Consider the following 13,087-nt stretch of genomic DNA (forward strand, 5'->3'; position numbering starts at 1 on the left):
TGAAATACTTTCTCAATGATAAATGCAAAGACAACCAAGCTCGATAGTTTCGAAAGATATGCCAAATGTCTAGCAACAACATTTCCACATTACCCAGCAAAGTAAACCGCAAAGAAAATTAATTACTGGTGCATAATATAGTGAATAATTACCCAACTAAATCAGCTGCAAGAACTGAACGGAGTAGTTCTGGTCGTGATGACAATGTCCTATGGATTTCGGAAGAAGGAAAAGGCAGCGTGAAGATGGCTGGTAATACCAAGGTGGGTGTCCTCACCTCTGAAACTGATAAACACATCATACATTTCCTGATGAGTCACGATGCTCTCTCTCTCTCTCTCTCTCTCGGCAGTAAGTAGATAGAGCCAGGAACTGGGAAGCAAACAAGGGAGGAGAGAGCAGTTGCCCGCAGAGATTATCAGTTTTGAGTTCAGCAACTGTCCTAGTTGACTTGACTTGCACAAGGTTCCCGAAAGTTCTATGGTGCTCTGGAGCGTATACAGAAGCACCATGAAAATCATCACAGATTCGGGAAAAAAAAAGTAGAAATGAAATTACCCAACTCAAGCACCTGTCCCTCAGTTTCGACAAAAAAAAAAAAAAAAAAAAAATCCCTGTCGCTGTGCAAAATACCATCAACCCACTCCGATTGAGACCGACGGAACACCCCAACCCTAAGCGCGAATTACAGAAATGCCCACAACTCGTGGCCTGAGGAATCAAGCAGAGAAAATTGTGATTTCCCTACACCACTCCCAGCCCAAATATAATTGTTTTATGTGAAGACAGGCCCAAAACGGAATGCTAAGGCTAAATGGCAAAGAACAAAAATTGAAGCCCTATTCCACACCAAACATGAATAGTGAAACTGAAAACCCAACTTTAGAATAGAGTAATTAGTTTAGAATACAGCTTGTAATTATTAAAAAAAAAAAAAAAAAAAAAGAAGAAAAGGAAAAGAGCAGTTGTTTCTCATTCAATTGACGTGTTTACTCATGTTTACCCATTTTACCTACAAAGTTTTGAATTTTCCCAATTTAATGACCAATCTCTTTCAAGAAATTTCCAAGCACTATCGATTGAGTACCTTTCTAAAATTTGTAAAAAAAGAGAAGGACAAGTGAATTTCACACCACAAAATTGTGGAGGGCTAAGAATATAGTCCTTCGCTACTGGAGATTGCCAAAGATTTGGAATTTGTCTTTTCCGAGGCTAATGAGAGGTCATAAGAGAGCCCATAACTTGGCCTGAAAGTCGAGAAAAACTTGTGTGAAGGTGGCTAATCATGTCATCCGTATGAGAGCAACTTCCATACCATTGTGACATCCCATGCCAAAATAATTCAATATATGAAAACATTGTATCATTGACATGTACAAGACGCCACCATGACAATGCTGCTATGAAGTCGTCCATCAGTAGAGAATCTCTTAGCAAAACATTCTTGGTATTTTTTTTTCTCACCCTAATTTGAGTTTCCCATGGTAGAAGAATTAAGATGGGACTATTAATTAACATACACTAGCAAAAGAGCCCGCGCATTGCTGCGTGTTTACAATTCTGTTTAGACATATTAACAACAATGTTTACATCTCTATTTACATATATATTTATTTACAATCCTATTTACATATATATTTATTTACAATCCTATTTACACAAACATACTATTCAGAACTTCCGACTCTCTTCATTGAAACTTCAGAGTATTTTTTCCCCTTGCTTACAAATTGGAATAAAACTGTAATTATTGAGGTGATTTTTTTTTAATTGCCAAAAAATTGGATACTTTCTTCAGTCAGTCTTCAAATACATTTAATAAGAAATGTCAAAAACAAATATATGCTGATCTACAAATTTAAGTATGCCATGAAGAGAAAACTAATAATTACAACTTACACATGTTAAAGCAAACATATGAGGAGAAAGTAGACTCTTCAAATTGCTAATCTCACATTTTCCTCTAAGCTAACCACAATAAACTCTTCTACCACAATTCTTAGCCTGCACGTATGAATAAAGGTTAGAATTCACATCTTATTGTAAACAGAAATATACACTCATTCTGCTGAATTGTGAACTGAGAGAGACAAATGCATAGATGTAGGAAAAGAATGATAAGACCTTCAAAAATGTTAAAAAAAAAAAGGAAAAAAAAAGAAAAAGAAAAGAAAAAAAAAGGGTAATCATCCTTTTATAAATGCTTTATTATACTTTGTACCTCATATTTTCAATACAAATTTAACTTTTGGTCTCAAATCTTTCATTGGCAACCATTTTTTTTTTCCAAAGGTTGTACTGCAGTAACGTATTTCAAAATATCTTGCAATTTGACAATTAGCTTTGTAAGATTTGTTTAAAATGTTTAAAATATGTTGATAAGCACATGTTGTCAATAAATGGGTCTTTGTCAGGGATATGTAAATTATTACCTGTGAGAATGTTGTTCTTATCTATGAGAGACAATAGTTGGGAACCGAGAAAATAAAACTAAGATCATAGAATCTGTTGATAAACAAATGAGCGGCTAGTAAGACAATTTTGTGCGATGTTTTTCTTCGCCTGTGTAGAAATGTGTGATCTCATAAACAAATCCATGTTTTATCTGTGTGATCTCATAAACAAATCCATGTTTTATCTTTGGAGCAACTAAAATTATAATCATCTTTCTACATGATTGAACGAAAAAGGAAAAAGTTAGCAACAAATAGATTATCAAGTTTAAAGACTGGCATCATGTTTGAGATTGCTTACAAAATGGCTAAAAGCTTTTTTTATCAACGAAAAGCGATTCTAACAATATTTCACAGAAAAACTTAAAAACTCGACCAGTTTTCTAACCTGAGAAAGAATTATAGGACCTCCTTGAGTTTGAAACAGCTTCTCTGCCTTTATCATAACAGATAATTAGAAATTAAATTTAGCTTCAAAATTATTTATTAAAAATAATTAAATTGCATTGGAGTAAACGGAAGATTTATAATATCCTACCTTGAAAGGTTCATTGTCCTTCGAAAAGCGATTCCGGGGACATATTTCAGCCAAACTGGGAATCCCCTCTTTCAGAAACAGAACAAAAAACAGAGTAATGAATATAAGCATAATTACATAAGATCAAAAAAAAAAAAATACAAAAAAAAAATCACAAAATATTCTTAACAAAAATAATTACCCGAAGTTCCATTGAGCGCAAACATAAAGGCCAATCTGGAGACTAACAAATAGACCTGCTTGTTGCACCAGCTTGATGAACTTGACCAAATCATATTCGTCCCTCAAAATTATACTGCAAATTTGAAAAAAATAAAAAACCAACGAATTAGCAAAAATATATTTACATTAAAGAGGGCAAAGAAAATGCAAATTTTAAATGTGAATTGCTGATTGCATTACTTTTCCCGGAGAATGTTCATGGCCATTCCAAAACACAAAGGATGACAATCCCAAAACACAGAAGAAAAAAACCCTAATACACAATCCTAAATTTCTTGTTTGGGTTTATCAGAAATTTGTGAATCAAATTCAAATTCCTATCCAAACTCAATAACCAAACAACCAAAAAGAGAATACAAATTCAATAATCCCAAAAGTTATTGAAATCAAACCTATTTCAACTCTATTATAATCCAAAATACCAAATTCGCTTACCTTCAGGAAAAAGAAAAAAAATTATATACCTTGATGATAAAGAGTTTGGAAAGCCGCAGAGAAAAACTGGAAAATTCGAGTAACAACTTCTGCTGCAACTAAAAATCAAAGCAGATCAGAAAAGTACACCCAAAGCTTGAAAAAAAATTAAATCACACACAATTAGAAAAACAGATGACTCACCAGTAAACGTTTGATCGTATCCTCTCTTCCTGCAATCAAAAATCAAAACACATCAGAGAAGCACAAATTATGACGTTGGCTCTCTCCCGCTTGGGGAGACCATAGGCAGGCACCCCTTCTAAGTGCAATCTCACGGACCAGCCCAAATACGTGCCTTCTTGATTAACCATTGACCCCGTCCCGGTAAGTATATGATGTTTCGTGCTTTCGAGCAAGGAGAGGGCTTACCAAAGAGGCGGTCAAGTCTCCAGTCTCTCTGATTTAAATTGTACTTCATCCTACATAGTGAAATGCATGTAAAAGTGGATGCGGCCTAATTACAGATGAGCAGCTTAAACATCACTCATGCTATGCGCGCGTGATTACAATTTACAGCTTGATTTTGCGTGTGATTGCAAAAAAAATTTACCGCTTGAGGTTGGCCTCAAACCAATTGGTAATATCCTTCAAGTTAGCAGCGTGCAAATGTAGATGTTGCAATTTGAAGTTTTTCTATCGTGAGGTGGGTGGGTCGGGCCTTGTGTTAAATCACGAAGATTGCAATGTATCTTTTATATTTCATCCCTTTCTGTGTAGACGTGTTGCTTTTTCTTCATTCTTTTTTCTTTTACCTTGTTGCTCAACAAATATTTACTTTGCTTTTGGAATTTTCCTAGTCCTATTTGAAGAAAAGACCCCCATAATTCTTTCGTTACAAATTTGATGATTATATTATTCAATTGGGGTCGTGCCTTTCTTTTTTTGACCTTTGGTCTAAATTTTAAAATTTTATTTGAGAGGAAAAGATAATATTTGTATTTCCCATCAAACTATTCCCTTGTTTTTTGTGTCAATTGTTCAAATTATCGGGCTTGATCATGAGATTTTAACCTTGCCCTGGTATATCAATGTCCAAGTTTATGAAATAAAAGAGGAATTTCAAGATGCCATAGAACTTTTAATAAAGTTTTAAAAACTAGAGAAGAATTAAATGGGTTTGTTGAACCTTGTCTTGGACGGACTAAGATTTTCTCCCCTTCTTTTTCCATCTCCTTTTCTCACATTCTCTATTTTGTCTTTCTCTTTCTATAAAAAACTAATATAAGATGGTGACTGTGGATGCAAATTTCTTTCTCCTTGTTCTTGGACAAAATTGTACCTAGAAACAAATAACACCTTAGGTCAAGGCCAAGAGCTTCACGCACCCACGGTGAATTTTGGGGGGGTGGGGCTTTGGCCGAAGAACCTCCGATACCAAAGTTAGAATTTAGAGAGAAAGAGTGCTTGGAGAATTTTGAGTATTTAGCAAGAGTGTAGACCTAGGTTTTTAGAGAAAATGGGGGTAGTATATATAGGACATGGGGGAGAAGGTGGCTGGCCCTTTGTGGTGTTTTTGAGTGTATTTTGTAGTTAATTGGTAGTTTAATTAGCTATTAATAGATTAATTAGGTAATAAATATATTAATTAGCTAATTAACATAATTTAAAAGGAATGTTTTCGGGGTTACCTTATGGAGAAGATGGATGAAATATATTTTGAATAAATACTTATTTTGGGCACTTTTGACTTGATTATGGGATGATTGTCCACTGCTCGCGCGTGAGAATTCTGGTGCTCCTTAAGGGTAATTTTGTTCTTTTTGCCCAAAAATCCACGTGTCGTCTCTTGATTATTTTTGGCTCCACATTGACATGGCTTAACCGTAACCGTTAAAATAGAAGGGGGAGGGAAGGGGAGGAAAAAAAAGAGGGGGAGAGAATCCTACTTCGTATTGGACAAATGATGGCTTGAGACTATTAACTTGGAGTCGGTGCATAGAATTTTATTCAAAATCATGCTTTATATCACTACACCCAAATAAATTTTATTCAAAATCATGCTTGGACCGAGAATGGGCTAACCAAAGTTGAAAGCCATAATTCTCGGCTCAATAATGATTCCTCAACCCGATGGGCTTTCAACCCACAAAAGGACCTCTTTCGTCTAAAGAAGTCACTTCTTTAGCTTCTGACAAAGTGAAGTATTGTATAATCGGTTACTCTCAAGAACCACGTTCACCATAAAAACAACGCTCATCTTGTTTGAGTACTTGTGCCCTTTACCAATTCGGCACACCTATACTTGCGCTGTAGTGGCTGAACCTGGTGTATTAGATCTTGCGCTGTCTTCAAATTTTAGAATCCAATTACAGGACTCGTTCTTTGCTCAGCCGAAGTCACTCGAGTGCAAAAGCTAGTAACACATTCCACACCACCACCGTCATATCTATTATACTCGCCCAGCTGAGCTTGATCACGAGTTGTCACAACCTCATTCACAATATAAACATAATTAGTTCATTTACTCAACCGATAAACATTCTAATTTTTAGGGCAACACTTATTAAACCCAATACTAGTTTGGAAATTAACTTTTTACACCCAAATTTTATTTGATGTGTATTCCGACGAGCCGATTTGGACCGTGATGGCCGGATTAGTAGCAATGAAGCCGTCGCTCTCTTCCAGGGCTCCGGTTTTCCCAAACAGGTCCTTGCACAGGTACTCTCTCTCTGTATATATGTATATTCTCGTATATATATGTATAATTGTATGTGTATTGTTGTGTGTATGATTATATTTGTGCAAATATAGTGGTTGATTGGGATTTGATGCTGGTGGAAATGTGCGCGAAATCGGATTGATTTGAATTTTAAGTCTAATTGTTGGTGAAGTGGTTAATGTGAGCTCGGGATGTCGTAATTCTCTGATCCGAGCTGAGCTTTTTATTTCGTGTTATTATAAATGTGGAATTCATGTTCAGTTGAAACTTAATAGTTTGATGGAGACAAATGGTATAAAATAAGTAGATGAAGGATTTATAATACAGTTAGTGAGGGTTAAGAGAGCTATGTTATCCGGTCGATCTTACAATAATGAAGTAGTGAAAACCTACAGCATAAGACGACTATGGAACAGTTAGGATTGTAGCATATAAGGGATATTTGTTTGTGTCATGATCATATTGACAAGTAGGTTGTTGAAGCTGTATAATTGTTTGCCGAAGGAATTTCCGTAGAAGATGATAACTGAGGGCATACGATATTAAATACTGATTAAATGAAAGAATTTTCTCATTATGTTTTGTAATAGAAGTTTGGTACCCAACCCACCAGAGTGTTGCTTCACAAGGCTTTCCCAGGGCAGGTTCAGTGGTTGAGCTTCATCCACAAAACTCGAGCATTTCAAACGATTGGGTCGGTGGAGCAACGACCAGGGTTCCCTCGCAAGTTGTAAACAAAGGGATCACTCCCTCTGCAATGCAAGATGTATTTGGGCTTGCAACATCAGGACCAACAACTTCCTTACCACCTAGACCACAGGCAGGTTTTGGAATCAGACCATCAGGACCACCAGCTAAGGATTCCAAATCATTAAACATATCTGGGAATGGCTTTGCTCCTGACTCATCTCTTGGAGATGATGTTTTTCTGCAACTCCATCTAAACCAAAGCAAAATTTTCCTCCTAGCAGCGTACCAGTCTCATCAGCCATTGTGCCAGTATCTGCTGGGATCCAGTCTTCAACTAGCCCAAGTACACAGGTTGGTGGCCAGCCTCCACAGGCCCAGCCATTTGAAAAACCAAACCAACTGGTCTCAGCTCAGACTAGCCCTTCTGGAGTTTCACCAGGAGCTGGGAACTCTGCTTCTGGTCAGTTCCATATGACATGGCCTAGGATGACTTGAACTGATGTTCAGAAGTACACCAATTTCTTTGTGAAAGTTGATACAGACAGAGATGGGAAAATCACTGGTGAACAAGCCCGCGACCTATTTCTGAAAGGGGACTACCAAGAGGTCGGACCATTTTCTTTGAATTCGTCTTTTGGCTTGTGTATTACAGTTACAGGTGCCATGTGGTTTATTGAAGGTTTTTCTTTTGTTTGTTTCTCTTCTATGTTAGCTTGAAACTGAACTGGTGCATCTTTGCAAAAGTTGTATTATCCCTATCCCGGAGTTAAAGTTGTTTAATTTTCCTCTTCAGGGTGGTGGCACTGGCCGACTTACAATGTTTAGTTGGTGGTATTTAGCTTGAATTCCTGAACATAAAAGGCTAGGTCAAGCATATTGGGAGATGCTTTGCTGCAGGATGTTCATTCTTTGCTTGATGTGTTGGTAATTTGATGTAAAAACTTACTTTATGCCATCTATATTTTGTAGATATAAAACATTTGTAATTGGGAGTAATTTTTTTCCGGACAATTGACATACAAACATCCATAAATACTATAAAATTGAGTCATGTCTGAATGTGCAGTCTAGATTGATAGAATGCATGACATGCGTTACACTTTTTTTTTTTTTAAGTTCATGATCAGTTCTTTGACATTAGCAATTTTTACACGTTTTTAACGCATGGCATTCATCACACTTTCTTTTTGATATAGCATTCATTCTAATTGTTCAGCTTCTCTTTCTTCAATGGTTCAACCTTTTGACGTGATCCCCTTTTTTTGATGTGATTCTGTTTGTTCTTTGCAGGTAGAAGAACTGGGGAAATAAATTTTGGATGCTAGGGAGATAATTGAATATTTCCGAGTCAAAAGGCAGGAATGTGTGAGCATCTTGTGTTCTTTTCTGCCCTTTCTTTCTTGTATGCCATTTGTTTTGCATATTGAACATCGTACAATAGTTTTACTTTTTTGCGTTTGAATATAATTGTTCTACGAGTGATAGATTTTTGGACATCCTAATCATTTGTTGCTTTTAAATAATCTGCACTTCTTACTGTTTGATTTTGCAGTGTTGTAAGAATTTTTTTTTTTTTTTTTTTTTTTTTTTTTTTTTTTTTTTTGTTTTTTTTTTTGAAATTTTGGATTTTTGTGGTTTGAATTGGTATTGATTCTTGAATTCACAAGTACTACTGGGAAAAAGTGCAGATCATCTGTTTTATCATTGTCCTTTAGAATTAAATGTGGCTGAGATTGTTTAGGGAAGGACATGTAAATTGGGTAATTCAGGCAGGGTACATAAGTTGTTTGGTGGTGATATAATGGCTTTTGTGATGGTGCAGTATGCCAGCAATGCGTTTTGTTCACCACTTTGGCTCCATGTTTTCTCAGAACATTGGCTCCGTAGTTATGGAATAAAGTTGGATTTTGTTCACCACTTTGGCTCCATATTTTCTCAAAACTATATTTCTTGGCCATATTCTTTGATTGGAAAGGTGCTGTTTTTGGATATTCTAGTTTATGTTGAAGGTCCTGTATGTACGAAGAAATTTTATTGTTCTTGTAGTTTAGTTTTCATTGTTTTCAATTTTAAGGTGGGGACAACTTAACCGAAGAAATGCATTCATTCTTATACGCCATAATGGTGATGAAATAAAGATCCAAGTTTTGTTGAACAGAGAATTGGGGCATGGGAAGAATTTATCATGCGTGTAAGTTTAGAACACATTTTTAGAAAAGGTCACAGATTATGCTGTATTTCATGGTGGTTTCACCATATTATTGTAGGCTCGGAATATTTTAAAAGGCATTTGACTAAAAAATGTAATGATTTTATATCTACTTACTAACATAATGCTGTGCATCATTGTGAATGCTAGTGCTTTATTTTAGATCACATATATAATGTGTGGCTTTGAAACTATGATGTATGTGACTACCTTGTTATATTTGCTCTAATCTGTTGTCCTTTTTGGTATAAGGTTTTGTTCAATAGCAGATGTGACATTTGCCTTAATGAGATCACAGTAAGGGCATCTTCTGATGGACGTGAGGTATGTTGTAGGATACTTGAGCCTAAGCACATATTTGCGTTAATCTTTAGCAACCTGTCTTGGCTTAATGAAGACGACATGAATCTAGGCTGAGTCCCTGGCTAAGAAATATGAAGAGAAATACAAACCAGCTGGAGATGTAGCTTCAAAGTTGACTATTGAAGAAGCCACATTTCGTGATTTACAGGTACCTTCCACCAAATATAAATTGTGGACAATTAGTGGCCCCATGTTGTATGTTTGCTTTTGCTCATTCGAAGATCAAAGTGACAACTGCTTGCTGTTCGTTTTGTTAGTTCTGAGTCATAATTGCCTGTACATGTGAGATGCCATGCTTTTATTTTTATGCGATAAGTGCCAATCAAAATTCAAAATCAGTTGAGTGGCCATACCCATAGTAGTGGTGTATTCCTTTTATTATCACCGGACTGATTATCTTATGTGATTTATATGCAACAGAAGAAAATGGAGCTATACAGGGCAATTGTCAAGATGGAGCAAGAAGGTGATGCTGACGGCACCCTTCAGGTACCTTTGCATAACCATGCTGTTTAAGAAATACCTTTGCTCAACTTGTGTAAGATAATCCCAACTGAAATTTTCAGGATCCTGTTGATCGCATCCATTTGGATCTTGATGGCTTGTGAAAACTCTCAATGAGCGCTGCAAGAAGGATGGATTACGCAGAAAGCCTATGACATTAGCTGAGCTACATTGCATTTTATTTGAATTCTATGTAGCGTTTCTTGAGTGCATCATTTTATTTTTTTTTTGTTATTGTTCACTGCTGTGGTATTTGTGCTACATTGCATTTTATTCGAATTCTACGTAGCGTTCCTTGAGTGCGTCATTTTTTTCGTTATGGATCACTGCTGTGGTATTTGTGCTACGTTGCATTTTGTAATCTGAAATTTTATTTTGTTTTTATAGAGGCTGGCAACCTGGCATCCAAGAAGGAGCTGCTGAGTGGGATGTGGATTGGGATAAGTTTGAAGACAAAGGTATGCCAAAAATGAGTTTTTATAGATCCAGTATTGTCTCTGAGATAATAAATTTCTGGTAGCACTTAAATTCTTTTTTCATTCTCACCTTGAGGTAAATGGAGCATATTGCCTGCTGCTTATAGTTTCTTTGTCGTCTGGTGGTGGTTTCCCACTCTGTTCAGGAGTTTTAACTATTCGATGTGACTGATTCAGAAGTTTACTTTTCAGGATTCGCTTTTGGCAAGGAGCTCACTTTTGATGTGTCAAATGTCTTGGCGCCTCCAAAACAGAAATCATCATCAGTTCATAAAGAAAAGCTCCCCCAGTTGAGAGTCCAGCTGCTTCTTCTCCTAAAGTTGATGTTAAGTCAGAAAAGCCTCAGTGTGGATGACAAGGTTGTTGAAAATGGAGCAGCATAAGATAAAAATGAAGAGGAGTGAGCAAAAAGTGCTCCGAACAGTCCATTTCCCAGCACTACTGTTGGAAGCCCATCTAGAGAATTTTCAGATTCTTACTATGGAAGGACAGCAGGCACAGATGCCTAGCCCCGTGATATCAAATCTCAAAGGTATAGTTTAGATCTGCAGTTTTCTACATATTTAAGATCACCCTGATACCTGCAAAAATTGTTGAAATTATAAACTTTCATGTGCAGTGATGATAACGGGTGTGCTGGGTCTGTGTTGTCTGGTGACATGGGTTTTGATGAACCAACATTGGGGATTTGACACTACTGATGACGTTGACTTGGTGCGGGGTTTCAATGCAGTTAATACCACCAAGGTAAGCCGATATTGTACATTCGGTATTCTTTATTATTTTATGGAACTCAATTCTTTGGCCTTGTGTTTATGCTAACCGGATCTTGCTCCATGATTGCTGTTAATACCACCAAGTTGTTTGTGGTGGTGATCATGTATCCTTTGTTTCAAGAGTAGCCTCAAGTGTCCTAATGTTTGCTGCGTTTAGTTATTAAAGAAAGGCCTGAGAATTTTAACAATAATAGCTTTTATCTTCACAAAGTTTCCAGTTCTGATGGTTTCATCATGTAAATCAGTTAGTAGTACGGGTCTTTTGACCAAATATGACGAAACCGAACTTCCTGATTTCAGTTTTGGTTCACTGTGGATATAAAAAGAAGGGGATGTGGAATTGTTCTTGGTGCAATTAATTTCATATTGAAAGGGACTCTGGTTTTGGCGTTATGCCTTGGTTAATCAAGACCATTTTTATTTTTACATTGACAACAGAGGGTGCTGTATTGCACATGGAACATTTTGTAGATGATGGAAAGTTTCCATTATCTTGCACCTTTTAAGTAGGCATGGATTCTAGGTTCCAGTGAATCCACTTCCTTTTCTAACAGCTTGGTTGCGTAGCACTTTCAAGCTTTCTGTTTTTGCATTTTTATATTTGTTATTACTGGCATGCTGGACTGTGCGGTAACTGCTCTTAATCATGTGTGATGTAGGATATGATCAGGAAAGTAATAAGGATCACTACTTTTCTGGCCCTGGGGAGTTTGGCCTCAACCCTATCCGGACTGGGCCATCACAAGGAGTTAGCTTTTCCCAGAAGAGCCGCCCTTTTGCTTTCGATGATTCTTTTCCCAGCACACCAATGTCTGCCTTCAATTCAGGATATTCACCACCAAGGTACAAGGATGGTTCAGAACCTTCATTCGACACCTTCTCCAGCTTTGATTCGTTCAGAAGCACCCAAGATACTGGATACTTCCCTCAACCAGAAACGCTTGGAAGATTTGATTCTATGCGCAGCAGTAGAGATTTTGATCAGGGTCATGGATTTCCAACATTTGATGACATCCCAGACCCTTTTGGCTCTTCAGCGCCATTTAGGTCATCACTGGACAGTCAAACTCCAAGAAGAGACTCAAGACCCCTTTGGATCGTCAGGGTCATTTCGGATGTCACTGGACAGTCAAACCCCAAGAAGAGAATCAGATTTTTTCGGGTCTTCAGCAGCTCCACTTAGGACATCATTCGACAGTCAAACTCCAAGAGGAGACCCGGACGCATTTTGGTCTTCTCCATTTAGGATGTCATTCGACAGTCAAACTCTGAGACGAGACTCGGACCCATTTGGGTCAGCCTTTCCGGAGACTCCGAGAAAGGACTCTGATCATTGGAGTGCATTTTAGCCGGTTAGTTGTGCTTCGTTTTGTGTCTGCTATTCAATCGCCATTCAAAGCCTTTCTATCGCGGCGTGGGTGGGACGGGCCTTGTGTTTTATGCTTTGAAATCACTGAGCTTGTAATGTATCTTTTATATTCATTCCCTTTTGTGTATGCATGTTGCCATTTCTTCATTATTTTTTCCTTCAGCTTGTTGCGGACATATATTTCCTCAATTTTGGAATGTTCCTACTCCTATTGAAGCGAAGACCTCCATAGATTTTTCGTTTGTTACAAATTGATGATTGTATTATTAAATTTAAGGACTTAATTTGTTGTAATTTCATTTTTCATCTCAAATAAATTTTGTATTTGGTGATTTTGTTATCCAGTTC

The 13,087-nt window shown here is 37.0% G+C and overlaps 1 protein-coding gene and 1 pseudogene across 2 annotated transcripts; one reads left to right on the forward strand and one right to left on the reverse strand.

Annotated features, from left to right (window-relative positions):
* Positions 1-1,816: 1,816 nt before the first annotated feature.
* Positions 1,817-4,001, reverse strand: LOC148693651 (putative beta-galactosidase 10). The gene is made up of 7 exons (XM_088678077.1): positions 3,945-4,001; positions 3,832-3,860; positions 3,678-3,746; positions 3,173-3,286; positions 2,992-3,057; positions 2,842-2,885; positions 1,817-2,004 (listed from the first exon to the last, which is right to left on the reverse strand). The coding sequence occupies exons 1-7, from the start codon at positions 3,999-4,001 to the stop codon at positions 2,000-2,002; spliced, it is 384 nt and encodes a 127-aa protein (XP_088534203.1). The 3' UTR covers positions 1,817-1,999.
* Positions 4,002-6,277: 2,276 nt separating this feature from the next.
* Positions 6,278-12,972, forward strand: LOC148693652 (uncharacterized; annotated as a pseudogene). The gene is made up of 12 exons (XR_015952449.1): positions 6,278-6,351; positions 6,826-6,845; positions 6,946-7,648; positions 8,333-8,407; positions 9,504-9,575; positions 9,664-9,762; positions 10,035-10,103; positions 10,181-10,316; positions 10,506-10,576; positions 10,787-11,126; positions 11,214-11,354; positions 12,030-12,972. The product of XR_015952449.1 is annotated as an uncharacterized LOC148693652 (transcript).
* The last annotated feature ends 115 nt before the right edge of the window (positions 12,973-13,087 follow it).

This window comes from Pyrus communis, chromosome 10, assembly GCF_041283825.1.
Source record: "Pyrus communis isolate YQ-2024b chromosome 10, ASM4128382v1, whole genome shotgun sequence".
NCBI classification, from domain to species: domain Eukaryota; kingdom Viridiplantae; phylum Streptophyta; class Magnoliopsida; order Rosales; family Rosaceae; genus Pyrus; species Pyrus communis.

Bases quoted from the DNA above. Each gene is read 5' to 3' on its own strand.
- LOC148693651 (XM_088678077.1), bottom strand. From the start codon at position 4,001: ATGGTTAATCAAGAAGGCACGTATTTGGGCTGGTCCGTGAGATTGCAC. The intron at 3,861-3,944 runs GTGCCTGCCTAT...TTTTGATTGCAG, and splicing joins TGAGATTGCACTTAGAAGGG to GAAGAGAGGATACGATCAAA. The intron at 2,886-2,991 runs GTAGGATATTAT...TGATAAAGGCAG, and splicing joins AGGACAATGAACCTTTCAAG to AGAAGCTGTTTCAAACTCAA.